General features: G+C 46.2%; 1 protein-coding gene across 4 annotated transcripts in view; it reads right to left on the bottom strand.

Moving 5' to 3' along the window:
• Positions 1 to 8,371, bottom strand: part of DGKH (diacylglycerol kinase eta) — a 209,834-nt gene extending 201,463 nt beyond the window's left edge. For 2 of the 4 annotated variants that reach the window (XM_056109884.1, XM_056109887.1), the window contains exons 1-3: positions 8,281 to 8,371; positions 7,967 to 8,247; positions 854 to 1,048 (exon numbers count right to left, since the gene is read on the bottom strand). In XM_056109884.1, the coding sequence (XP_055965859.1) occupies positions 854 to 1,048; positions 7,967 to 8,026 (255 nt within the window). In that variant the 5' untranslated portion in view covers positions 8,027 to 8,247; positions 8,281 to 8,371. Of the gene's footprint in view, positions 1 to 853; positions 1,049 to 1,154; positions 1,178 to 1,695; positions 1,947 to 7,966; positions 8,248 to 8,280 lie in introns of those variants that run through there. The other 2 variants (XM_056109885.1, XM_056109886.1) reach the window with 2 other exon arrangements.
• Positions 8,372 to 26,633: the final 18,262 nt, after the last annotated feature.

The following is a 26,633-nucleotide window of genomic DNA, read 5'->3' as shown; positions in this document are numbered from 1 at the left end:
ACAAACCTTCCATGCATTTACTTTGTATATGCTCAGAGCTATGTATATGCTATATATGCTCAGAGTCAAATTATCTCTCAAGTTCAGCTTCCAGAGTCAACTGTTCCAAAAGTAGCTCAGTAAGTTAATCTCCTTGCATCATAATGATGTTTCTTTTGCATTATTAAAAAAAGGAGGGGTGTGCAGTTAAAAATCTGACTCTACACTTAGTAGAACCCCAGGATGATAAACGCTAGCCTGCTGTTTGTTCCACGCAGGGCGCGGTCATCCGAGAGCATCATCACTGGTCTGTACTGGAGCTTCTATCTTCCAAGGCAACAGGAGGAAAGGGGCTCTTTCCCGTGTCACAACCCCACTACATCCCTACCCCTGAGTCCGAGAAGGCCAGGGGAGGGGCAGGATGCTGCCTGCGGAGAGGGAAGGGATGCTGATAGGGCTCCCCACAGTCTGGACCCTCAGCTCTCAGCTCCCCGTGCAACCTACAAGCTCTACCCAATCACTGCACGCCAGTGAGGACCAAAAACCAAAACAATCCTTTTAAGTTCCCCGAGTGGGAACTCTCAAGCGCGCTGCAGCGTTTTTCCCACGCTCCCTTAAAGTCACAGGTTCCCGGCTTCTACAGCCCTGCCCGCAGGGTTGGCTCCAGCCTGGACCCTCGCCCTCAGCTCCGCTCAGACCCAGAATCCCTCCCAGTCGCGTCGTGCGGTCCAGCTCCCGCAGGCCCCGCCCACAGGATGAGGCTCCGCCCCCCGGCGGCTCCCGGCGTCCGGGGAGGGGGGATCGCCCCCAGCCCGCCGCTCTCTTCGGCCCTGGCCGCCCGTCCGCTTTCCACGTTCCTCTCGCGCCGCCTCACCTTGGTCCGGAGCTGCCCCGAAGTGGACACTTTGCGGATCAGTTTCTGGGGGCCTCCCTCTTGCTCCGCTTCGCTGTCGGACGAATCCTCTCCAGGCCCCGCCGAGGCAGCGGCAGGGGTGACCGCGGCGCTGGTTCCCGCGGCTGCTCCAGGAGGGAGGTGCTGACCGCCGGCCCCGGCCATCCTCTCGGACTCCTGCGGGGATACAGCACACCCAGTTGCCGCCACCATCTTCCAGTCCCAACCCCCCACCCCCCACCCCCGGCCGTCCCGCGGGTTAGGGGGGCGCAGAGCACCCGACCCTCCGGGAGGGGGCCCGCCGCAATCTCCGCGCAGGAGGGACAGAGCCGCTGCCGCGGTTGGGGGTCCGGACGTGCACCTAGAGCCCGACGCGCCTGGGTCCCCCGGAGCACGCAGCCTCGGAATTTGGGGAGGCTCCGACAGGGCATAAGACCAGGGCGAGGGGAGAGAATGAGGTGACACGGTGATGGGGACAAACTCCCACTTGTGCTAGGGTCTGGGGGAATCCGTGGTGGCCCGGGAGGGGTGGATAAAGGTAAGATCTCCGCGAGCCTCGTACGGGCAGTGCTTCCTCCCGGGGCAGCGGCGGCAAGAACCAGCTCCTGGAGTCCAAATGGAACCCAGGGTTTCTTGCTCACTCCCTCGGGTGCACCCCGTCATCCTAGACCCAGAACCTCTCCCGAGAAACGTGGGTGGGCCTCTCCGCACTGTCCCAGCGGAATAAGAAGTCCCCTCCGTCCCCCGGCGTGGTCGAGCGCTGCCTCTGGACTGTTGCAAGATACCCCCATCCCCACCCCCACCCCTTCTCCAGCGAACTCTACCTCCTCTCCGCCGCGGGGCCGTGGGTTCTTGGACCGCTCCGGGCCGCGGGGGTTTAGTGTCTGGCCCACCCCCAGCTCCTTCCGGCGCACACGGAAGAGCGGAGCATTTTTCCGGGAGGTTCCACTCGGCGCCGAGAACTTTTCGTTCAGAAAAGAGCGATGCCTTGACTAACAGGAAACTGGGAAGGGCGTGGAGAGCGCGCAGAAACAAGAGTGTACACGCAGCCCGAGACGACAGAAAGCAAAAAAAAAAAAAAGAAAAGAAAAGAAAAAAAAAGAAGTGTCCGAGCCGAAACGCTCACCCAGGCTACTAGGAAGAAAAACAATGCACCGGAGCCCTGTGAACACCCGTGCCCGAGCAGGAAAACGGTGGAAGTCCCGGGACAGCCACTCCCTACCCAGGACTAAAGCCGGAGGAAATGGAATCAACAGGCTGCAGCCAACGCTCCTCCCGGGCAAGCGGGTTAAAGCAAAGCGGACACTTGGCAGCAGCAGCCTCGCGGCGGGGTGTGCTACCTCGGCATCCCAGACCTCCGACAGGTGTGGGTGAGCTTGGCGGAGAAGATGAAATGCCAGATCCTTCTTGTCAATCAAAGAGAACCTCGCGCCAGGGTGAGCTGTATTTTCAAGGGGCACAAAAAGTGCCTGCTAAATTGTGGAATAGCCGCTTCACACTCCAGTAAAGCATTCAGATCTCATCAGCGGGTTCCTGCCCTTCAGAACCCACTGGTGTTTTTGTTTTTTCAGTTGACATGACCTTCCTATTTTCAGTCGACGTGACCTTTAAGGGGCCTCCAAAATAAGACGGAGTCTGTTAGCGTTGTCAGCTGCAGTTTGAACTCTCCAACAATAACCTCATTGCTGTTTTACAGTTAACAGCTCTAAGAGAGTTTAAGAAACAGTAGTTCCAATACTGGCTATCAACACTGTAGGTTAAATTCATCGAAGTGTAAACTGCTGGCAGAAAGGCAACTTTTCCAACTCCAGTTACTTTTTTCAGGGTGGGAGTAGGGCAAAGTAAACTTTAAGAGCCTTATGGCATGTAAATATGCAATTGGCTGACCTAAAAAAAAATACACTGCTTTAAAGGGGATTACTTAAGAGGAAAAGAAAGTGATCAAAATAATACCCTTTATACCAATCTGTTTGGTCACTGATAGTGGTTTGACAAGACTTGTAGTCAAGAACACCTAGTACAGGAACTCTTTAAAAGAATAAAGCTTGCTTAGACCTCTTTTCATGTAGAGACTGAGGCCCCAAATCACAAGCTGAGACCCAAGTCAAAATCATGTGACTACTTATCCTAATTCCTTATTCACTTTGCCACAGTATGTAACAAGTCAGTTTGTCCTGTATCATGTATTTCTATTCACACTTCATTTTCTTTTCAGAATCCAGGCAGAACGTGATTAAACTAAGAAGCATTGTTTAATGCTTATTTCAGGCTCTTAAGAAAACTTAAACACATTTCTCTTTGATTCAAACACTGCTTAGAGACAATGCAAAATCGTTTCACATGCAAGGGCCGGGCAATTAATACCTCAAAGTAAAGGTATTCATTAATCCATAAAAAATTAATCTCACAGACATCCCCACTCTTCAAAGAGTGCTGTAACAAGCACAGCATTTGGTTTTGACTTTGAAAGTATAGCTAGTCTAAGCCTACTCATGCTAAATACGTGATCTCTACAATTTCCCTAGCACATAGACAGCTCCAAGTGAAAACACTGTGTAGGCAAATGCCACTTCATTTCATACAAAGGTAGCTCATGAAAAATCTCTTTTTTCTTCAATCATCTCTTTGTGAGACTTTTAAGAAATCCCTCATTTAAAGGTACCAGACCTCTTCAGTCTTATCTGTTTCCAGAATGAACATTCAGTCTTGATGTTGTGTACCTCCAATGCACCTTACTTCCCTTAAAAATATAATAGCAATATTAAAAGTGTGATATTTTCAACCATTTTATTGTAGCTCAAAATGGCAACTGAAAACAAACTTCAAATATGTAGTAGATTACATAATTTATTTGATTTACAAAATTCCATGACTTTTTCCCTTGGTATTTTAGATTTTCAAATAATTTCTTAGATGTGTCTTACATATTTCTTTTATTATTGCTACTTTGAAATTTTTGTTTGGAACATATCATAAACACATTATTAAAAACTTGGACATAAGCCATATAGAAACTGCATTCAGAATGAAATGGAAGTAGATTAGATTTCTATTTAACTCCTGCCCCATTTTTAAGTAAGTCTATTATACTAAAGATGTTTAAACCAAAGCCAATTCTTATTCTAATAACAAAGGTATACACATTACTATGTAATTATATACAGATACTTTTAATTATATTCTTATTGTTACTACTTACTACTCAGTTTAATACTTACTTGCAACTTACATGTGTTTAAACATATGTGATTTATATATTTTTAAACATGTCAAACATGCAAGCATGTAAAATTTCTACATTTATATTCTGAAGACCCCAAAAAGGTCTTTAAATAGAGTCATAATCTAGGATACAGGTCCCTAATTAATGGGAAACATGCAAAAAACGCTCCAGATTTAAAAAGTACTGGCAGGCCTGCTTTCATTCAAACTTTAGAACTACTTCCATCTTATACTATTCAGAAAGCATTAGGAAGTATTGAAACCTCCTTTGTTGTTACCTGAATGAAAGATTTTGAGATTAGTGGTTAATACCTACTGCACATATATCATCCCCACACCTCAGGAAAATCATTATTTCATATAATGCACAACTATAAACTCTCACACTCATTTTGAGCCTTTTTGCCTTTGAAATGCTTCCTTTCCAAATTTTCTATTGGTTCTGACTAGTTTCATCAGAAACACATAGACAAAATCATTTGGAATAAAAAAATATTTGGATAATTAAAATGTACTCACTCTAATGTCTCTCTTAAGAAGTATTTTTAAATACACCCACATTTCTCAAGTTTTGAACAGGATTTTAATTCTACTCTGTGGCCAAAGATATTATCAAAGAGAGTGGCATGATCAAATTCTTTTCCACTGATCTATTCCCACCACCCAAATATTTTTAATTGATTGGAAATTTATGTAATGTCTCTTTCCACTGACTTGATTACATTTCAAAACAGGCATTAAAGCATGCTGAATGTTAAAATCTATCTTCTTGAGATCCATGTCCTAGCCAGAATAATGACAAGGCTGTTTATATTAATGGCCTCACTTAACCAAGTAACTTTATTTTATCTCCAAATACAAATAAGATCACAAAATGCAGCAACTGTCTCTCAGCTCCAGACATGGGTGAATTTCAAGCAAGAAGCGTCTCTTTACTATTACCCAGCATCAATTTCCAAGACCATGTTAACTCTCTGGACACTTATATGCAGCATAACATCATTGTTTTAGAATCCATTAAAAAAATAAAAAGTGAATCACTTTTATATGTACATTATACGTAAGGGATAATGCAACAGGTCTCTATAACCTAAACACCTTCTGCTTAATGCTGAACATCCTTTTTATAAATGTAGATGAATATATGTTTATGCCACAGTTTTAGATGAGCCTGTAGTCCAATTCAAAAAGCAGATTTACAGTTTGGAGTGATATTACAGCAGGTAGGGTGCTTGCCTTGTATGCAAGCAGACCTGGGTTCAATCCCAGGCACTCCATATGATCCCACCGAGTGATATTGGGAGCTCAGACCACAAGTAAGCCCTGAACACCACCAGATGTGGTCAAAAAAAAAAAAAACAAACAACAAAGCATATGTCTAGAAACTTCAAAATGTAGTCCACCTCAGAACAGGTTCTTATTAAAACCTGAGATCTTTGAAGATTCACAAATTGGGCCTCAGGAAACTTGCCATTCCCTTGAAATTAGTAAAAAAAAATTTTGTGTGTGTATATATATATATATGCACAGGTATTTTGAGGGAGTTCATAGTTTTGTCTTTTTTATCTTTTTGCCACCTCCTAGGTGTACTAAGGGGCTACTCCTAGTCCAGGTGTTGCTCAAAGGACCACCAGGGACCAAAGCAGGGTCCGCATGCTAAGCAGGTGCCTCAGTCTCTGTACTATTTCTCTGGACCCTCATCATATTCTTAAAAAGACCCAAGAAAAATTTAAGAAACCATTTGGGTAAACTGTGTCTCTTCAAAATATATTTAGATTAAGCTATTTCCTCCATTAGTTTCCAATGCCTGAAACTACGAACTATGAAATGTTTTCAGCACCATCCCCTCAACTTATCTTTTTTTCCTTGTACCTGGCTCTTTTTAGCAAGTTGGCTTTTTGACTCTTTAGTAACTTAAATGAGAACTCCCTTTATTCTTCAGCTGTGTGATCACATATGTATGGCCACAAGGCCTGGATTAAATCATGTTGTCACAAGAATCTTCTTATGCTACAAACCTGAGATTGCTAAAGATGTGTTTCTGGACTACGTGGACATACACATTAACTTATATCAAGCAAGATATTCTGTTTGAAGAATGTGCTGTTGGTGAAGACATAAGGACTTGTGTCTTCATCCACTGTTAAAAACAATCCTGGACATAGTAGATGCAAGATGAAACAGCTGCCTAGTAAACAAAAACTTCAGGTTTTAAACCCACTTTCTCTAAGAGAGTTCTGCAGTCTGGATAGTGTGCCACATAATTTACTCACACACTTTTGTTTAAAAATCTAATGAACTAGTACTTTATTGTCACATAACGCCAAAGAATAATGCTCTGCCCTGCACGATTCTCTTAGGCACAAAATAGGTCTGGCATTTGACCCTCAAATAAAATTCAGAAAGCAGGGTATTTATCATTCTGATTGATGCTGGATTAAAGTATTCAGGCTCAAAAGGGGACTTTATATCCTGAAGTGTCACCAATCAAATAACTAACAACAAAAAGATCAAAGAATTTAGTTCTCAAGGATCTTTAAGTATACTTCAGAATTGAAATATACTTTTTTTTTAATTTCAGGAATAATCTGATCCCCGGTGATAACCCACGACAGCAGAAATACGAGCAGATGGGCAACCTAACAACATGTTCAAATTTACAAAAGCAAAGACAGCTGCATATACAGATGGATCAGAGGCGAAGGACACTTCTGAAAGGTCGGGAAACAGGAGGCAGAGGAGCAGCAAAGGAGCTAGGAGTGTACATGTTAGAACAGGAAAGAGAGGAAGAAGGTGGCGTGTAAGGGAGAGAGAGAGAGACGAGAGACAGAGACAGAGACCCAAGCCTGGCACCTGACCTAGAAGTTCTCAGATAGGGACCAGCCTGAACAGACAAGCCAAGTCCCTGGGCAAAAAAGCATCCGACCATGTTGAACAGATCACAAGAGGCCAGAAATCTCGGGAGGCGGCTTTTTTTTTTTCCATAAAGGTTCAAGAATTTCAAAATCGAGTCGATGTGGCAAACATCAAGGCAGGGCGTCGAGGGGCAAAAATCTGATGCCTGGGCAAAGGCAGCCCACCCAGGGATTCTAGAGCTCGGAGCAGGGGGAATTCCGGAGGCAGCATCCCGGGAGGGATGTGAGGCGGCTCTGACTCCTCGGGTGGAAAACCCTAAGGAAGTTGAAGGAGTTTTGAGGGATCGAGGGAACAGATCCAAAGCTCTCCCCACCCACCCCCGCCCAGTCTTCTCCTCCGGATCCTCAAAACGCACCAGGCAGGCACGCGTTACAGTCGGTCCCTAAAAATCCCTTGGCGTGGCTGGTGCAGCGCAATCCCGGAGCAGAGCTCAAGTCGCCTCCCGCTCCTTTCCCGAGCCAAAGCCTCGGCCCCCACCCCCCACCCCACCCCCAAGAGCCCGGCCGGGGCTGCAGCGGCTAGCGGGCTCGGAGGCGTGGTCCCCGCCGCCAGCCGCGGTCCCCGGGAACCTGTGCGCCAGGTGACGGCCGGGACGCGGCGGCGGGAGCCCGCGCCTAGCGCCCCGCGCTGACCCCGCAGCCCGGCTCCGTCCCTGGCCGCCCCGCGCTCTCCCCAAGTGGGAGGGAAAAGTTGCGAAGTCGCCGACGCGGGAAAACGGACCCTGCGAGGACCAGCGCCCAGCGGGGCCCCCCACCGGGAAGAGCCGGGGCTGGCCGGACAAAGGCGCTCCGGGAGGCGCGCGGGGAGACGCCGGGCAGCGGAGGAAGCGCGGCCCCGGCGGGGAAGCAGCTGGGAAGCTCATCCCGGGCCATTTCCTGAACGGAACCGGGCCCCGGGCGCCGGCGGGGGTGCAGGGAGAGAAGGAGGAGGGGGGGTGGGCGCGGGCGCGGTACCCACCGGTTCCTCCCAGGCCGGGCTGCGGGCGCCGGGCGCGGGGCGCACGTGCTGCGGGTCCATCGCGCCGGCCCGCGCCCGCCCGGCCAGGCGACTGCCGGGCCCCCGCCGCAACCGCTGGATGCGCTGCCCTCGCCGCCGCGCTCCTCTGGGCCGCCGCCGCCGCTGTCCCGACTCGCGCCCCGGGGCCGGCCACCGGCCCTCCCGCGGTCTCGGGCTTCCGCCGCGCGGCGCTCTCCCGCCCCCGCGCCGGTCCCAGCCTCCGTCTCCTCCTCCTCCTCCACCTCCTCCGCCTCCTCCTCCTCCTCCTCCTCCACCTCCTCCTCCTCCTCCTCCGCCTCCTCCTCGGTCCAGCTCGGAGCTGTCCGCTCCCCGCCGCGGCCGCCGCCTCCCACGGCCGCTGAATCCGCCCCCCGCTCCTACCTCCGCCCTCGGCTCCCTCCCCTTTTCCTCCCCGCTTCCCGCCCCTCCCCACCGCGCGCCCGCTGCCCCCCGCTCCCCGCTCCCCGCTCCCCGCGGGCGGCCCGGGACGCACGTGACCCCCCCGGCAGGCCTTATAAGGCGCGGAACCGAAAGCGAGCGCAGGGTGGTCACGGGCACCGGGTGCCCTGCAGCGGCCTCCACCCACCCGAGCCTACCCGCCCCCCTCCACCCCCGGGACCGGGACCGGGCGAGCTGCCCCCGGGAAGCGGGCGGCGGCGGTGGCCTCGAGTCCCCGGAGATGTTCCGCAAGCGCCCCGCGCTCCGGGCTGGCGCCCCCGGAGCCCGCCGCCGCCTCCCTCCCCGCCGCGGTCTGCGCGACAGGCGCCTCCCCTTGGCTGAGACGTGAACGAAATCACCCCCGGACAGTCACCGACTGGCATCAGGCGGGCGGAGGAGATCTCGGGACCCCCGCAGCCCTCGTGCGCCCCGAGCGGGGCTGGGGACGCTTTTCTCCTTCGGGATGCTCAGGCAGATAGAACGGCGGGGGGTGGGGGGTGGGGGCGCGAAATAGGGATACGGCCGGGTCTCATCGGCACCAAGGGTTAAGCTTCACGGAGGGCTTCTTCACTTAATCTTCAAGCTTAGCGGTTTCGTGGAAAGAAAAACCAGCAAAGGAGTGCATCTGTCTTCCTGTTTGAGCACATTCGGAGAAGGGGCTAGCTGACTCCCAGGGCGTGCTCAGCAAAAGGCAAGTCACCTCCTACTGCCCTTTGCAATCAGGGGATACGCATCGCGTTTCCAATTTTTGTTTTCTTATCGAGTTTCCATCGGAGGCTTTTCACAGGTTAGTCCTTCTTCTGGACTTTCAGGGCCTTTCTATATCCACAGCCTTCCGCGGCCTTTAATCATGTCAAGCATATTCACACGTTTTTAAAAACAGAAAAATAACACTTACTTGATGCAATCTGCCCCCAGTCCCCACCTCCTCAGAGCAAAACTCTTTGGCTTGTTCTCATTATTCTCGTATCCATTTCTCAATCCACCATTCGTTCTTCGCTGCCAGCTGACTTCTGTGTCCACTGACCCTGGGGAAGGTAACCTGTGACTTTGAAAATTCCCTAAATCATACCCCCACCCCAATCTCTTATCAACCTCTCTACAGCCTTTGTCTTAGTAAATCAGACTTTTTTTGCTTGAGACCGTCCCTTCCATTGGTGGTCGCTGTGACTCTTGAGTCTCCAGATTCTCAAACCATTTTTCTCATCACTTCACCACCATTTACACACCTGAGTGCCTGGTCGGCCCTTGGAATCTGCCTGGGTCCTTCTAGACACCAATGACCAACCATGACAACTGACAGCTTATAAATTTCCATGCCTATCCCAGATCTTCTACAGTACTGCATCCCAGATCTCCAGTTCTGTAAGAACCAGAATTTGCTACCAGAAATTTCTACCCAGATATCCCCTGGGGCCCTAAAGTCAACTTAAGTAAGATAGAAAGTTCACTTTCTTGCCAACTGGCTTTTTTCTTTGGTCTTATTCCTTGTAAAATGTCTCCACAATCCAGCTGGTCACCCAAAGGAGAAACCTGAGCCTTGTTCCAGACTTCACTTTCTCTATCTCACTGCACCTACATGCACCAAATGTTCCCGTCACTTTCCTTATATTGCACAGCTATGGCCTGATTTCAAGTCTTCACTCTATCCCAGTCTGTCCCCCACACCCCCAAGTAAGCCTGGAAAATACCATTGAGAGTTTGTTTTACAGGTAAGGGAATTATTTGAAGGCCTTATCCAGGAAGTTACTTGGCCCTAAAACATTGCATTACTTTGATTGTTGGTCTCACTGCCTCCAATCTAGTCACAGTTATAGCTGTATCCCTGCCATCTCTCCCTTTGAAGCCCAGCTCATTCTCCCTTCTGCCAAAATACCCAGGTCCTCACCTATGCCAGACAAGCACTCTACCTTATTGAACAAGTTAGATAAACCTTTAAAATAGGCCCTCAGTACCTATTTTTAAAAAAAGTTCTTCATATACTAGACGGTGTTCCTCCAGACTCATCAATTTGAGCCCCAAGCTATGCTGTTCCATATCAAGCCACTTTGTTTTTATGCTGAGTCTTCTTACAAACACCTGCTCATCTTTCAAGATGCAACCTGAGAGTTACTTAGGAAGTCCTTTTTTTTTCATTCTGCTGCAAGTTAGAACTGAACACACTCTCTAAATGCTTCCCACCCCATCATAATACTTTAAAAGACTCTAGTAAACATTCTACACACAATCCCTCTGATGCTAAGTACTGTGATTATCTTTCTAGTTCTGAGTCTAGTTTCACACACATGGTAGGTGCTCAGTAAATACTGAAAAATTTGTGATATAATTTCAGTTTTAATCTTGCATAGCTACAAAACTCCATTTCCTATGCATTACCTCGTTCTCACAATTATGAACAAAAATATATCAATCTCTCATGAAACCATACAAGTAAGAAGACAGTGAAATGATATATTCAAAATGTTGCAGGAAAAAAGCTCTTGCAGGAGAAAACATAGGGTCTTCTACCCTTCAGGCTGTCATTCAGATTTGAGGGAGTGAAATCCTTCCCCACAATACTGAAAGGTACACCATCAAAAAAAACTTAGGCAAAAATAACTCTAGAAGCATGATGAAAAACTTACGTGTATACTAATTTTCCTAAATCTCAAAGGACTAAACTCTTCTATACAAAGGCATTCAGTAGCTAGATGAATCAGGAAATAAACACACCTAAATTCACAGAAGCTATAAATCCTTCAAAGATGACCTTTATACTCCTTAATCTCTTCCAAAATATTGAAACAGGAATCCTTCCTAATAGCTACAATGAAATCAATATTACAATAATACCCAAAGCAAATAGAGACACTACTGAAAATGAAAATGTCGTACTAATTTCCCTGATTAACATCAACACAGAGATGATCAAGAAAACGGCCAAAGAGATAGTACAGTAGGTAGGGCACTTGCCTTACATGCAGGCAACCTGAGTTTGATCTGTAGTACATCAGGCGGTTCCTTTAGCCCCATTGGGTATGTTTCCCCAAGTACAGAGCCAAGAGTAAGCCCTGAGCACTGTCAGATGTGGCTCAAAAACAACAAAAAATCCTCATATTAGTGAACCAAATCTACCAACATATCTAAAAGATCATACCCCACAATCAAATAAGATTAATACTCTAGATGCCAGGAGGATGGTTCAACATACACAAATCAACTAACATAATACACTACATCAATCAATCCAATGGAGACGTTACTGGGCCCGCTCGAGCAAATCGACGATCAACGGGAGGGCCTTTACCTTTACCTTTACCTTACTACATCAATAAAAAGGAAAGAGAAAATTCATGATCATGTCAATCAGTGTAAAGAAAACTTTCAATAAGATCCAATATCCAGTCATCAAATAAAGCCCTCAAAAATAGGGTGTAAAGAAAACTTCCTCAGAGAGTAATGGCCAACTATTATAATCCCATAGACAATATCATTTTCAGTGATGAAAAACTGAAAGTATTTCCTCTGGGATCAGACAAAAGGAAAAGATAGTCACTGTCTCCACTTTCATTCAATATAGTATTAGAAGTCCTAACAACAGCAGTCAGGAAAGAGAAAAATTTAAATGAGATTCAAATTGAAAAAGAAGTCAAAGTATCACTATTTCTAAGTGACATGGCAATACATATAGAATATCACAAAGAGTAAAGGTAAAAGGTAAAGGCCCTCCCGTTGATCGTCGATTTGCTCGAGCGAGCCCAGTAACATCTCCATTGGAGACTTTGTTGTTACTGTGTTTGGCATATCAGATACTCTCGGTAGCTTGCTGGGCTCTCCGAGAGGGGCGGAGGAATCGAACTCGGGTCGGCCATGTTGGCCGCTTGTAAGGCGAATGCCCTACCGCTGTGCTATCGCTCCAGCCCCTATCAAACGTCTGCCCTATCAAACTAAAAAGACTTTTAGAAATAATAAACTACGGCAGCAAAGTAGCTAGCTACAAAGTCAACAGAAAACATCCTGTCTCATTCCTATATGCTAATAATGAACTAAAAGAGAAGGAGATCAAAGAGACTACCCCATTGAATATAGTGTCAAGAAACTCCAAGTACCTAGGAATCAACAAAAGATGTGAGAGATTTAGCCCATAAAAACTAAAGTCATGTATGGAAGAAGTAGAAGAAGGCATCAGAAAAATAGAAATATGGTGTGAAGGAAACTTCCTCAGATAATAATGGCCAATAATGACATCTTCCATGTAAATGGATTGAAAGAATATTGCCAAAATGACCATCCTATCTAAACTACTATATAGATTCAGTGAAATCCCTATCCAAATTCCAATGACATTCTTCAAAGAATTAGAACAGTCAATAATTAATTTTCTATAGAATTATAAAATGCCCCAAATATCCAAAGTCATGCAGATAAGATAGGAGGAACTGCGTTACTAAACTTGAAACATAAAGATACAGTAATCAAAACACTACTATATATGATTCCATTGGCAAAGGCAACACTGAAACACTGTCCTGGCGTTGTTCATCGATTTGCTTGAGCGGGCCCAGTAACATCTCCATTGTGAGACTTCTTGTTACTGTGTTTGGCATATTGAATACTCTCCGTAGCTTGCCAGGCCCTCCGAGAGGGGGCGGAGGAATCGAGTCCCGCTCAGCTGGACTGGGTGCGCGCAAGGCAAATGCCCTACTGCAAACAGAAATAAACAAATAGACTACAACAAATTAAAGTTTCTTCATCCTGCATTATAAGTTGTGATAGAAGGATTCTGGGATAGAGAAGGGATCACTAAGTCGATGGAATGGCTCAGGATGAGAGATATGTGCTGAAAGTAGATAAAGGACCAAGCAGAATAGCCTCTTACTATCTGTAATGCAAACCATTATACCCATAAGTAGAGAGAAAGTGAGAAGGAAAATGTCTGCCATAGAGGGAGGTGGAGGCGGGGTACTAGGAACGTTCACTTGATCACTTGACAACCCGTTACACATCGATTTGCTCAAGCAGGTGCCAGTAACATCTCCATTCGTCCCTGTCACGTGTTAGTGTAGCCCAATGGCATCTGCTCATTCTAGGAGCATGAAAAGCCTCAAACCGATCATCCAGGGTCTTGACGAAGAAGTCTTACCATCTTGTAGGTGGGCGTCCACGCCATCTTTTGACGTCCTGTGGAATCCAGTCAGTAATGGCTCTAGCCCAGCAGTAGTCTCCAAATCTTATTACACGTCCAGCCCATCTGATTTTCGACGCCTTGGTAAACGAGACAGCGTCCCTGATTCTTGATCATTGATGGAGGTCAGAACTCCAGATTCTTTCTCTCATTTGAGTGAAGAGTGATACTCCAAGCATAGCTCTTTTCGATTCCTCTTTGGGAGACCTGAATAGCATTTTCACCCTGCTTTTGTAGGACCCAGGCATATGCAGGAAGAACAGTGGAATCAAAGAGATGTGTCCGGAGCCAGAGGTTTTTCATCCTCTTAGCTATTTCTTCAACGCTCCTGAAGGTGTTTCAAGCTGCTCTCTTCCTCCTGTGCAACTCAGGTGCCAGGTCATTAGTCATGTTGACTTCTCGACCTCGGTACACATAACTGTTGCATTCGGAGAAGTTCGTCCCATTGAGAGCGAATTTAACATCAGAAACAAAACCATTTCACATAAACATTGTCTTCGTGAGATTCAGCTATAGTCCGACCCTTCTACACCCACTGTCGAAGTCAGCCAGCATTTGTGCTGCTTGGCAATGTTTGGTGCTATTAGAACGATGTCATCAGCAAGGCGGAAATGGTGTAGATGCCGACCGTCTATCTTCACTCCCATTCCTTCCCATTCCAGTCGTCGCATGACGTTCTCGAGGGTAACACTGAAGAGTTTCAATGAAATGGTATCACCCTGCCAAACCCCTCTCTTGACGTCAATGATCACCTCCCTGTAGAATGGTGAGATCCTGGTAGTGATTCCGCAATACAGCTCACAGAGGATCCTGATGTATTGAGTTTGAATGCCCTGTTTGGCTAGGAACTAGATGACCACTTCTGTCTCAACAGAATCAAAGGCCTTCTTTAAATCAATGAATGTTAGACGGGGCAACATCTTGAACTCCCGAGAAACCTCAATAAGTTTGGTTATTGTGTGGATATGGTCGATGGTGCTGAATTCTTTTTGGAAACTGGCTTGCTCTTATGGTTGTTCTTCATCTAGTGTTCTGTCAATCTTATTCAGGATGACTTGAGTGAACAGCTTGTAGACGACAGACAACAGGCAGATCGGGTGATAGTTGCCAATATTGTGGATGTCTCCCTTCTTGTATAGTAGTACAGTCCTGCTGGTTTTCCATTGGGATGGAACCTTGCATTCAGACAGGTAACCTGTGAAGAGCCGAGCCAGTGTATAGATGAGTACAGACGGCAGGTCCTTCAGGTGTTTGGGTCTGACCTTGTCTGGGCCGGTGCTGTTCACTTCTTTACCGATGAAATGCGTGTCAGGTTTTGGAAGGGAGAACGTTGGGAACAACTTATCCATCCTGCAGAATTTGGTATGTGGGCAGGTGGACGTGGCTATCGAAGAGATCCGAGTAGAAGTCATGGATAATCTTCTCCCTTGCCCTCTGGAAGATGTGATAGATTCAGCAGGATGTTGGAGGGCAGTCATCTTGGTCTTGTAGTTGGCGAGGGACAGGCGGGCGTTGCGAATGCTTTTCCTAGCTTCTGCCGCGTCTGCCAGCACTGCTGCTCTTCTTTCTTTGAGGTCTTCCTTTATTGCTTCTCTGCACTGCTTTGCAAGCTCAGACATTCACTTGCAGTTGCCTGAGGCTTGCGCCAAGCCACGCTGGCGAATGAGCTCCAGAGTTTTCAAAGACAGGCTTTTTATTTTTTTATTAGTGAGACACCATGAGGTACAGTTGTAGACTTACAAATTTTTGTGCTTGGGTTTCAATTATACAATGATCAAATACTCATCCCTCCACCAGTGCCCATTTCCCACCAACACGGATCCCAGTGTCCCTCCCACCCCCACCCTCCCCTCCCACCCTGCCTCTGTGGCAGGGCATTCACTAGGAAGGCTTTTTTTTTTGGCTATCTCTCTTTCAGCGTTCTTTGCACAATCATGGAGGTGCCGAACCAGTCGATCGTATTCCTCATCAATGTTGTCAATGATGGCATCTTCCCCATCTTCCCATGTTGCTGCAATAGTGCCAAAGAGCTCCCAGTTGGTGGTCGTTCTGGGAGTTCACAAACTTTGCAGCCCTTTCTCCCCACTCTGTGAAGTAGAATTTTGCAAGAAGGAGACGGTAGTCCAATTCCATTTGGAATTTTGGGTCAACAGCGACATCAGTCAGGCAAGGCGGTTGATTGAATATGTTCAATTTCATTGTGGAACCATCCACCGGGAGACTCCCAGGTCCAACGTTTAGATTTGGCCTTCTGGAATTGTGAATTACCATGGATGGTTTTGGTCGACATGATGAACTCAACAGTTTCTCACCCGGTTCAATCCATTCTAGGACATGGGTCCCGATGTAGAGTTCTTCAGCTGATCTTCTCGGTCCTATCTTGGCATTAAAATCACCCACAGTGATCTTGTAGAAGGTGTGGTCTTCTTTATAGAACTTCTCCAGCTCCATGTAGAACTTCTCAATTTCTCCTTCATCATAATTGGTTGTTGGTGCGTAGACAACAAAGATAGAAACTGCTGGCAGTGAGCCACATCTATTCAAGTGTAATAGTCTGATTCAGGTTGTTAGGCATTTGAATGAATCAATGTTTATGGCCAAGTTTATGTTGACAAGGACACCGACACCACCAACGCCTCTTTTGTCGCATGTTCCGAGGAACAGCTCTTCTCCAGTGTCGAAAATGGCATGATGTGATTGATGCCTTCTTGTCTCGGTCAGACCAATGATGTCGTACTTGATCTTTCATGCTTGCACCATCAGGTCCTCGATGGATGCATCCAATGCCAGCATATGTGCATTGAAATTACAGACAGTCATTTTTATCCTTTTTCGTTTTGGCAGCCTAGTTCAGTCCTGAGATTTTATCAGCCTCTTCTTCCTCATCCTTCTTACCGCTGCAGTATTGGTGGCTCTTTCAGGGTCAGGGGAATGAGACTCATTGTATTTACTGGTTTTGGTAATTCAAATACACCACGGATAGCTTGCTAGGCTCTGCTGTGCGAGTGGGACACTTGGTAGCTTGCCAGTCTCTCTGAGAGTGATAGAGGCTTTTAGGGCAGCCCCTAATCATCCTTACAGGTGTTCCCATGGTTCAAACCATATTTGAACCCCATCAAATATGGTGCAGTAATCTTGTATTAAGTGTTTTATGATGTGTCATGCAGAGGTAGTGGAGGTCCGCCAGGCTGCTGGGAGCAGGCAGAGGATCTCTGTTCCCGGGTCCATTGAGCCTGGAGTCCAAGGTCACAGAGTTCTGCTTCCCTGGTTCTCTGGGGCTTCACTCGTGCATGAGTTTTGGTCCAAGTGTCTGGAAAGCGTCCTGGAGGTGGCGGTGGCTGGGTAGTGGAGGTAGTGGAGGTAGTGGAGGTAGAAACATTGGTGGTGGAAAATGTACACTGGTGGAGGGACGGATGTTTGATATTTGTATGGCTGAAACTCAAATATGAAAGTTTTGTAGCTGTAGCTCTCGGTGATTAATTTAAAAAAATAAATAAAGAGTTTCCCATGACAAAAGAAACATGGACTAAAACTAAGTCCAAATTGGATAGGAGAAAATATACTGACTTGACATATCAAATAAAGAATTAATATCCAAGATATATAAAACACTAAAGACAACAGCAAAATTCAAAAACTCTACCCAAAAATGGGGAGAGGAAATGAACATACACTTCCTTAAAGAAGACAGATGAATGGCCAACAGGCACATGAAAACGTTCTCATCATCACATATGAGTGAAATCCAAATCAAGACAACAATAAGATATCATCTCACACCAGTGAGAATGGTACATATCAAAAAAATTGTAAACAATATGTTTTGGTAGGAATGTTGTGAAAAAAATTCCCATCCACTGCTGGTAGGAACGTTGTTTTGATCGTATGGAAAATGGTCTAGAGCTCTCAGAAAAGAACAAAGCTGCCATATGACCCAGCAGTTCCACTTCTTGGTATCTACCCCAAGGACACAAAAAAGTTTCATTCAAAAGGACATACATATACCATTATTCATTGCACACTAGTACAAGACCTAAGATATGTAATAAACCCAGGTATCCAACAACAGATAACCAATAATGAAGCTGTGGTATATCCATAATAGAATACTACACAGCTGCAAGGAATTGATGAAATCATGCAATTTGCTGCAGCTTGGATGAAACTGGAGGATATCATGTTAAGTGAAATAAAGCAAGAAAAAGGAAAAATATCAGATGATCTCCAGATGCTGTTGCATATAATTAACAAGATCAGGGAATCCAGGCTATTAAATGAGGAATACCTAGATTACCCTAGACTCTAGATGACAGAAATGAAAAGGATAGGAAAGGAAAGTGTCAAGGGGGAACAGTAAGAAGAGGCAGGAGGAGGTAACAGAGGCAGGACCTAGGGCCTCAAGCATGTTGGTGTTGTAGAGGTGTGGTATATCTAAATATTTAAATCATAGCATCAACAATGCTGGAAGCATGAGGTCCAAACTACAACAACCAAACTTAAAAATATGCCTGTCAAGGAGGCAGGTGGGGGTAAGAGGGAACCTAGGGGCCTTGGTGGAGGAAAGGTCACCTGGTGGTGATCAGAAATCACTCCTGCTGGTGCTCAGGAATTATATGCATTGCCAAGAATCAAACCTTTGTCAGTCACATGCAAGGTGAGTGTGCTATCTCTGGACAATTTATTTTTCTTTACAACTTTAAAGAAAACCTTTGCTTCTTTTGTTTCTTTTCTTGCCTTTTAGTTTAGCAATGCCATTTTCTTGGGTTTTTCCCCCCCACCTTTTTCTGAATACTGCTCTGGACTTGCAGTTTACATGTCCTAATTCAGTTCTAAATGATTTACTCTTAAAATGGTAACATTTATACTCAAAATATATATGATTAGTCAAATCTTCATCCCCTTTTAAACAAACAAAAGAAAAGAAAAAAATTCAAGAATAGCTCAGAAGTCTCAGCGTCTGCCTTCCGCACATGAGGCACTGTGTTGGATCCCTGCTGCTGGTCATGTTCTGAGTGCCCACATGCTGCTGCCTGTGACCACCCCCACCACAGTACTTCGTAATCTCCAGCAAACAGTCAGGTGCAAGCAGACAACTAAAGATGTGTAAGCACCAAATTGAGGAACTCAGCTTGTGAGGATGCCTGTGGGCACCAGAGAGATCCCCAGACAGCCCTAGAAGCACAATGTGGTAGGAGCACCATGGTCACATGAGTATGACTCCCCAGGCTCATCATGACCAAGGACTGGAGCACTGCAGCTGGACATTCTCCTCCTAGTAAGCCCTTCAGCGAAGAGGGTGTTGGACCAGACATGGTAACAACAAAGGTTAGGGAGGGAAAATGAAAAAATTAATCACTTTGACAGCAAGTTCCTATCCTATAAACAATTATATTGCTATTTTGTATGTTTTTTTTCTTTTGGGGTCACACCTGGCGATGCACAGGGATTACTCCTGGTTCTGCACTCAGGAATTACCCCTGGCAGTGCTCAGGGGACCATATAAGATGCTGGGAATTGAACCCGGGTTGGCCGCGTGCAAGGCCCTACCCACTGTGCTCTTGCTCCAGCCCCTATTCTGTACGTTTTTAAATTCTCTCTTATTTTTCAATTCTCTATGAAACCATTGCCCTTCCTACCTTTAAATTGGTTCAATTGACTTACTGGCATATTTTATCAATATATGTCCTTAGTATCTCCTTTTCAGAATCTTATTCTCTCCTTCTGGGCTCAAATTCTGTTATGGTGAAGGATATTCTTCGGGTTTTTTGGTAGGGGCACACTCAAAAGTTCGGGAGGCAGAAAGTAAACAGGGCCAGAGCATTCAGCCGAAGAGAAGGACAACATGGAGGGCGGGATCCACAGATCCCGAAGGAAAAAAAAAAAAAACAGGTTCCAAAAAGAGCCGAGATCATCAAGAAGTCCCAGATGGGGTAGGTACCGCATCCCGCCTCCCCCAGATGGAACCCCGGTGACCAGAAGCCACGACGTCTCTCTATATACAAAGTGATCCATGGGAAGTAAACCACCCAACATTTCTCTCTGAAAATCAGAGTTAAGTTTGGAGCACGGCCACAGCCCCAGGAACACAAGGATTTAATGCATAACCCAGCAGCTTGGAGCAGAAAAGTGAACGGGCTATGCGTTAATCCAGGCCATCATGTCTGTCCGGAGGGGAAAGGGTGTTGCCCCATTCGCCCTCTCTTCTCTGGAAAGAAGGATGGCGGCCGCATGGGGGCCTTGTGGACAGCAGGCATGAGCCGGGGGTGTGGGGGCGACTAAAACCTCATGGGAAGGGGGGCGTTCCAGTCTGTCCTTCACGCCCTACCGAGGCCACCAGTTGCCCCCACGAGCGGCTCCCCAGCACGGCCACAGCCCCAGAAACACAAGGATTTAATGCAGAACCCAGCAGCTTGGAGCAGAAAAGTGAACGGACTATGCGTTAATCCAGGCCATCAGGTCTGTCCGGAGGGGAAAGGGTGTTGCCCCAGTTGCCTTCTCCTCTCTGGAAAGAAAGATGGCGGCCGCATGGGAGCCTTGTGGACAGCAGGTATGAGCCAGGGGTGTGGGGGCGACTAAAACCTCATGGGAAGGGGGGCGTTTCGGTCCACCCTTCACGCCCTACCGAGGTCACCAGTTTCCCCCCATGAGCAGCTCTCCAGCACGGCCACAGCCCCAGAAGCACAAGGACTTAATGCAGAACCCAGCAGCTTGGAGCAGAGAAGTGAACGGACTATGCGTTAATCCAGGCCATCATGTCTGCCCGGAGGGGAAAGGGTGTTGGTCCCTTCCACCCTCCTCCCCCTGGAAAGAAAGATGGCGGCCACATGGGAGCCTTGTGGACAGCAGGTATGAGCCGGGGGTGTGGGGGCGACTAAAACCTCATGGGAAGGGTGGCGTTCCGGTCCGTCCTTCACGCCCTACCGAGGTCACCAGTTGCCCCCCACGAGTGGCTCTCCAGCACGGCCACGGCCCCAGAAGCACAAGGACTTAATGCAGAACCCGGCAGCTTGGAGCAGAAAAGTGAACGGACTATGCGTTAATCCAGGCCATCAGGTCTGTCAGGAGGGGAAAGGGTGTTGCCCCAGTTGCCTTCTCCTCTCTGGAAAGAAAGATGGCGGCCGCATGGGAGCCTTGTGGACAGCAGGTATGAGCCGGGGAAGTGGGGGCGACTAAAACCTCATGGGAAGGGGGCGTTTCGGTCCGCCCTTCACGCCCTACCGAGGCCACCAGTTGCCCCCCACTAGCGGCTCTCCAGCACGGCCACGACTCCAGAGCACAGAAACCAATTTCTTAACTATCTGACTTTCAGTAGAAATACTTCCAGGGTCAATAAGTAAAATAGCAGAAATCCAAAACCAACATTTAATTCTTGAACCCAGCTGTAGAAAGCAAATCACTTCACAATGCTTTTTCAGCATGTCTGATTTGGGGGGGGGGTAAACTCTAAATAATAGTGGTGAATCTTTTATTGAAACAATGAATATAATCAAAGCAGATAGAGTGTTAACTAGAATTCATCTGCCCCACAGGGACTGGGAGGGGTGGGGGGTGGGGTTTTATTGGGGTTCTTCATGGTAAAAAATAAGTATTGGTAAAGGGAAATGTGTTTGATATTTGCATGACTGAGACCTAAACCTGAAAGCTTTGTAACCTTTCCCACGGTGATTCAATAAAGAAATAAATTAAAAAAAAAAAAAAAAGAAAGTAAACAGGGCCAGGGATCAACCCCAGAACTTCCAAATACAATGCAGCACCTCCAGCCTTTTGAACCATTTCCTGACCCTCTATACTATTTTATTACATCCTGTTGTGAATAACAGTTCTGAGTCTTTATCACTATCATTCTGTTTTCTCTCATATTGCTGAATTTTAATTTCATTAGGTATTGAATTATAAATTGAAAACTAATGACTCTGATACTTTAGAACTGCACCATTATCTTCTGGAATTTTTTCTGATGAGAAAAAGTCTGCAGTTAGTCCCACTTGTTGTTCCTTTCTAGATTCCTTTATGTATAACTTAATATTTTCTGTTTCCAGTTAGTGTTTACATATTTGGTTTGTGTCTAGATGAATTTGTCTCTAGTTATCTTGTTCAGGACCTGGAGTACATGTTCAATCTGAGGATTCAGATCCTTCAATTCAAGAAAAGGTTTAACTTTTATTACTTCTTTTTATATCATAGGTAGATGATATTTTAACTCAAATATCATCTCCCTCCATCACACCCAGTGAATTTTTCTCTGTTTTATCTTTCTGGAATTCCTATCATTCTTTGTTTCTGTTTTTAACTATTTTTTAAAATTAAGGTTCTGTGCACTGTAGCACTGTCATAGCACAGTGATAGGGCATTTGCCTTGCGCGCAGCCGGCCCAGCCAAGCCGGGTTCGATTTCTTGGCCCCTCTCAGAGAGCCTGGCAAACTACCAAGAGTATCTCACCCACAGGGCAAAGCCTGGCAAGCTATCTGGACATATCCAACATGCCAAACACAGTAACAAGTCTCACAATGGAGATGTTACTGGGCCCGCTCGAGCAAATCGATGAACAGCGGAAGGACAGTGACAGTGACAGTGAAGATTCTGTGATTTACAGTACTGTTGGGTTGGAGCCATAGTACAGGGAGTAGGGCATTTGCCATGCATGCGGTCCACCCGGGTTCGATTCCTCCTTACCTATCGGAGAGCCTGGCAAGCTACCGAGAGTATCCCACCCATACTGCAGAACCTGGCAAGCTCCCGGTGGCATATTTGGTATGCCAAAAACAGTAACGACAAGTCTCACAATGGAGACGTTACTGGTGCCTGCTCGAGCAAATTGATGAACAGTGGGACAACAGTGCTACAGTGCTATAATACTATTAATGATGGTTTTCCATGTGTGTGTAATTCCAACACCACACCCATCATCAGTGTGCTCACCTTTCCCCCCCACAGACCTCAGTTTGCTCCCTTTCAACTCCTATCAAATTCAGTTCTGTGGACCAGTTTCCCCTTGTGTTGCTTTTGGTCTTGTGTTGCTACCTTGCTGTGTATCTTTAAGCTTCACATTACTCATTCTTACTTTGATCTTGGCATTTATTCTTTTCTTCATCTCTTTGACTATCTGAAATACATTTATTTAAAAGACGCTTCTGAATGGCTCTATTATCTCTAATTGATAGAGTGTAAGTTTTCCCTGTTGTGTCCTTGCTGAGTCACATTTGCAGCGGCTCGTTTCCTTGCATGCTTTATGATGTTTCCCTGTGTGTTTATTTTCAATGGGGCTTGCTTTTCATGGGAGGAATGCCCTTCAGGGTATGGCTTAGTAACTCTGCCAGGAATATCCAATACAGGGTTTCCTAGTACACAGCAAGTCTAGAAGTTGATATGGGAAGTCTCAAATAGATGAGGAACTGTCAGACCTGGGTTCTCTTGGGTCTGTATGAGGCGTTTCCATTACTTTTCCCAGCGTGGTAACTTTCACATACCTGGATTGACTTTTTATAAGTAATACCAGATTTCCCAAACTGTAGGGCCAGAAAGAACTGGCCTGGTTATTCATATCATTTTGAATTGACCTCAGAACTTGTATATAACAATCCTTCTTTCCACCAAATGAATGAATTGAATTTGTCAGGGGACTCTGCGCACATTCAAATTTGAGAGTAAGGAACATATATCACACTGTCAGTGGAAGGTATGTCAGATACATTGTAAGATAATATGTGGAGTGATAAGTGTGTGTGTGTGTGTGTGTGTGTGTGTGTGTGTGTGTGTGTGCTCTAGTGTGGCTATTTTTGGAAAATGCAGTCTACTGTAATAATGTGGCCTGGAGCTACAGTACAGTGGGTAGGGTGTTTGCCTTGCAGACGGCCGACCTGGGTTTGATTCCTCCATCCCTCTCGGAGAACATGAAAAACTACCAAGAGTATCCCGCCCGCACGGCAGAGCCTGTCAAGCTCCCCGTGGTGTATTCGATATGCCAAAAACAGTTAACAACAAGTCTCATAATGGAGACATTACTGGTGCCCGCTCGAGCAAATGGATGAATAACACGGGGTGACTGTGTCAGTGCTACAGTGCTACTGCAATAATGTATACCAGTAAGTTTAGTAGTCTTGTTTTAGGCAACCAGATTTAAAATTCTTAGCCTAGGTTAAAAGCATAAGATAATATTTCTTCCTTCTAATACAGCACCTGGAGAACAGGAATTATCATGTAGTCAACTGAATTACAGGTGGAGAGTCTTCACATTGGAGAAGAAAAGAGCAGCAGCATGCTGCTCCCAAATCTTTTATGGAGCATAATAGTGTCTAGCAAAGCTTTCCATAAAATTACCTAATAATGATGCCTTCCTTATGAATTGCACTTAAAGCAAATGCATATGCAGATTACCTCTTGCTAATAGTGTGCCTGAGGCAAGAATCAAGATTCCAGCACTCCTATCATTTTCTAGTACTAACATGGAGTACACAAAAAGAAGATCCACAGCAACTGCAACTCTCCTGGAGTCACACGGCAATCCCTGCTGTCCTGGTGAAATGTCCTTGATTCTCTGTGTGGCAAGGTGTTGGTATTGCTCCCTATTTATATCACACTTAATTATTTGTTCAAATGTGCACATTCTGAAAATGATCTTATCTTGCTCTCTGCCTTCATTCTCATTCTCCTGACAAACTATATGGAGAAACAAAACTAAAAATCACAAAGCAAAAAAACGTATTGGCTATGAGCATTTACCTGTAAAAAGGTTCAAAGTACAATATGTAAAAAAGGCAGGTTTTAAAATACAGTGTGTAAAGCTATGTACGTAGCACCGTCCTCCCGTTGTTCATCGATTTGCTCGAGCGGGCCCAGTAACGTCTCCATTGTGAGACTTGTTACTGTGTTTGGCATATTGAATATATATTAGCTTTGTGATCACTGAGAACACTCCACCGACTCCATGGAGCAGAGGCAGGGCCCCAGTCTCATTAGATTCACCGTCAGAGTCCTCGCTCCTAGGACAGGGGAAGGTCAAGTGGACAGCAGATAACAAGATGAAGGCTCAGGGTTAGCATTTTACCTGCAGTCCCAAGACTTGTAAGAGAGAGAGCCAGTATGTGGTGGGGCAATAATCAGGAAATAAGAGGCTGAAAGACAGAGCAGGAAGAAGAATTGAGGACAGACATACTTCAAGAATGTTGCCTGAAGAAGCACCTGTAATTTTGGATCCTTTGGGAAGCAAATGTTTGTTTGTTTGAGTGGGGGGAGTCACACCCAATGCACAGGGATTACTCCTGACTCATACACTCAGGAATTACTCCTGGAGGTGCTTGAGGGACCATATGGGATGCTGGGAATCAAACCCGGGTCGGCGTGTGCAAGGCAAACACCCTACCTACCTGCTGCTCCAGCCGCAGCAAATGTGCTTTCATTCCTCCTGCTCAAAGGAACAGGAGCTGCTGGAGGGGAAAAAAGGACTGAACTTCCAAAGAGAGTGTCGAAATTCATGCAAAAGAGTTTGATGTACTGCATGAAGAAGAAAGCTTCTAGAACTCTTATTCCTTCCAAACAGAATACAGTAGTCATGGAAGGGAAATGCTTCTCTGTATCTGCTGTTGTTATGAGCTGGTCTGGAATCTAGGCCTAACGTGTGTTTTCTTTGCCGTTGCCCCAGGTTACAGCTGCTGCCCTCAGTACAAAGGTCTTGTGGGCTGGGTGCTTGTCAGTCCCTCCCTTTTGCCAGCCTCTTGCACACTACATCTTCTTACCCAGACACTTCCTTTCCTTCTTACACCAGCACCTTAGAAGCCCACCTGAGGGGACCCGGCCTGACTTCTTTAGGTGCCTCTTGCTCTCCTTCACTTTTCCTACTCTAGCTTCTCTCATCCAGATAGGACCCTGGACGTATACAGAGCTGGTGACAAGGGAACTGAGGAGCTTTGACCCAGGGGTTTTGCTGCATGCCTGACAGTCGGTTCCAGCTCTTCCAGGATAGAGTGCCTGCCTATTGTCGGCCCACTCCTGCCACTCCTGCTTACTTGGGCCTGCCCTAGTGAACACTCACACATGCTTGCCCTGGGTCTGGGCGTCACAGAGGAGTGGGATCCGAGAGGGAAGTGGAGGGTTGGAAAGACAGAGCTGCCATAATTTCTGTGGAAGAGGTTGCTGTGCAGCAAGTCAGAGCATGTCACAGAACCACTAATTTTGGACCCCCAAACTATATAACAATAGCTCTGCTTCTTGTGTCAAAAAAAAAAGGCTTTTGAAATCTTGCATTTTAGTTAATTAATTTATTTTTGGATGCCAGTGATGGAAGTCAGGGCCTCATATACACTAAGCATGTGCCCGACCACTGATGTGTTCATATATGTGATGCCCTGAAACTTTTCTTTTTTCTTTTTTTTTTGGGTCATACCTGGTGATGCTCAGAGGTTACTCCTGGGTCTGCACTCAGGAATCACTCCTGGAAGTGCACGGGGGACCATATGGGATGCTGGAAATTGAACACGGGTCGGCCATGTGCAAGACAAACACCCTACCCACTGAGCTATTGCTCCAGCCCCCTGAAACTTATTTTAATGTCATTAGTAATAAGAAACTTACTAATGAGGACTGAAAAGATAGCAGAGTGGGTACAGTGCTTACTTTATATGTGGTTGACCTGAGTTCTTTTCCTGGCACTGTCTATGGTTCCTTGTGCTCCACCAGGAGTTATTCCTAAGCTCAGAGCCAGTAGTAAGCTTGGAGCACAGCTAGATATGGCACAAAACAACAAAAACAAAAATAATATTTTTAATGATAAAATAATTGATTGAATGCTTATGTTATGCAAATGATTAAACTTGACTTGAAGATCATGTTAAATCATTCTCCTTAGTGGAAAATTTGTAGGGTTGCAAGCATTCTTAAGGAAAGAAGAAAGGGCCTACATAGATAACCTAATCACACAGCTCAAGATCTTAGAAAAAGACCAACAATGGGGCTGGAGCGATAGCACAGCGGGTAGGGCGTTTGCCTTGCACGCAGCCAACATGGCCGATACAGGTTCAATTCTCAGCATCC

The sequence above is a fragment of the Sorex fumeus genome, unplaced genomic scaffold, assembly GCF_029834395.1.
Source record: "Sorex fumeus unplaced genomic scaffold, SorFum_2.1 ptg000008l, whole genome shotgun sequence".
NCBI lineage: Eukaryota > Metazoa > Chordata > Mammalia > Eulipotyphla > Soricidae > Sorex > Sorex fumeus.
The sequence above is the reverse complement of the archived record's forward strand: the minus strand, read 5'-3'. Positions and strand labels throughout refer to the sequence as shown.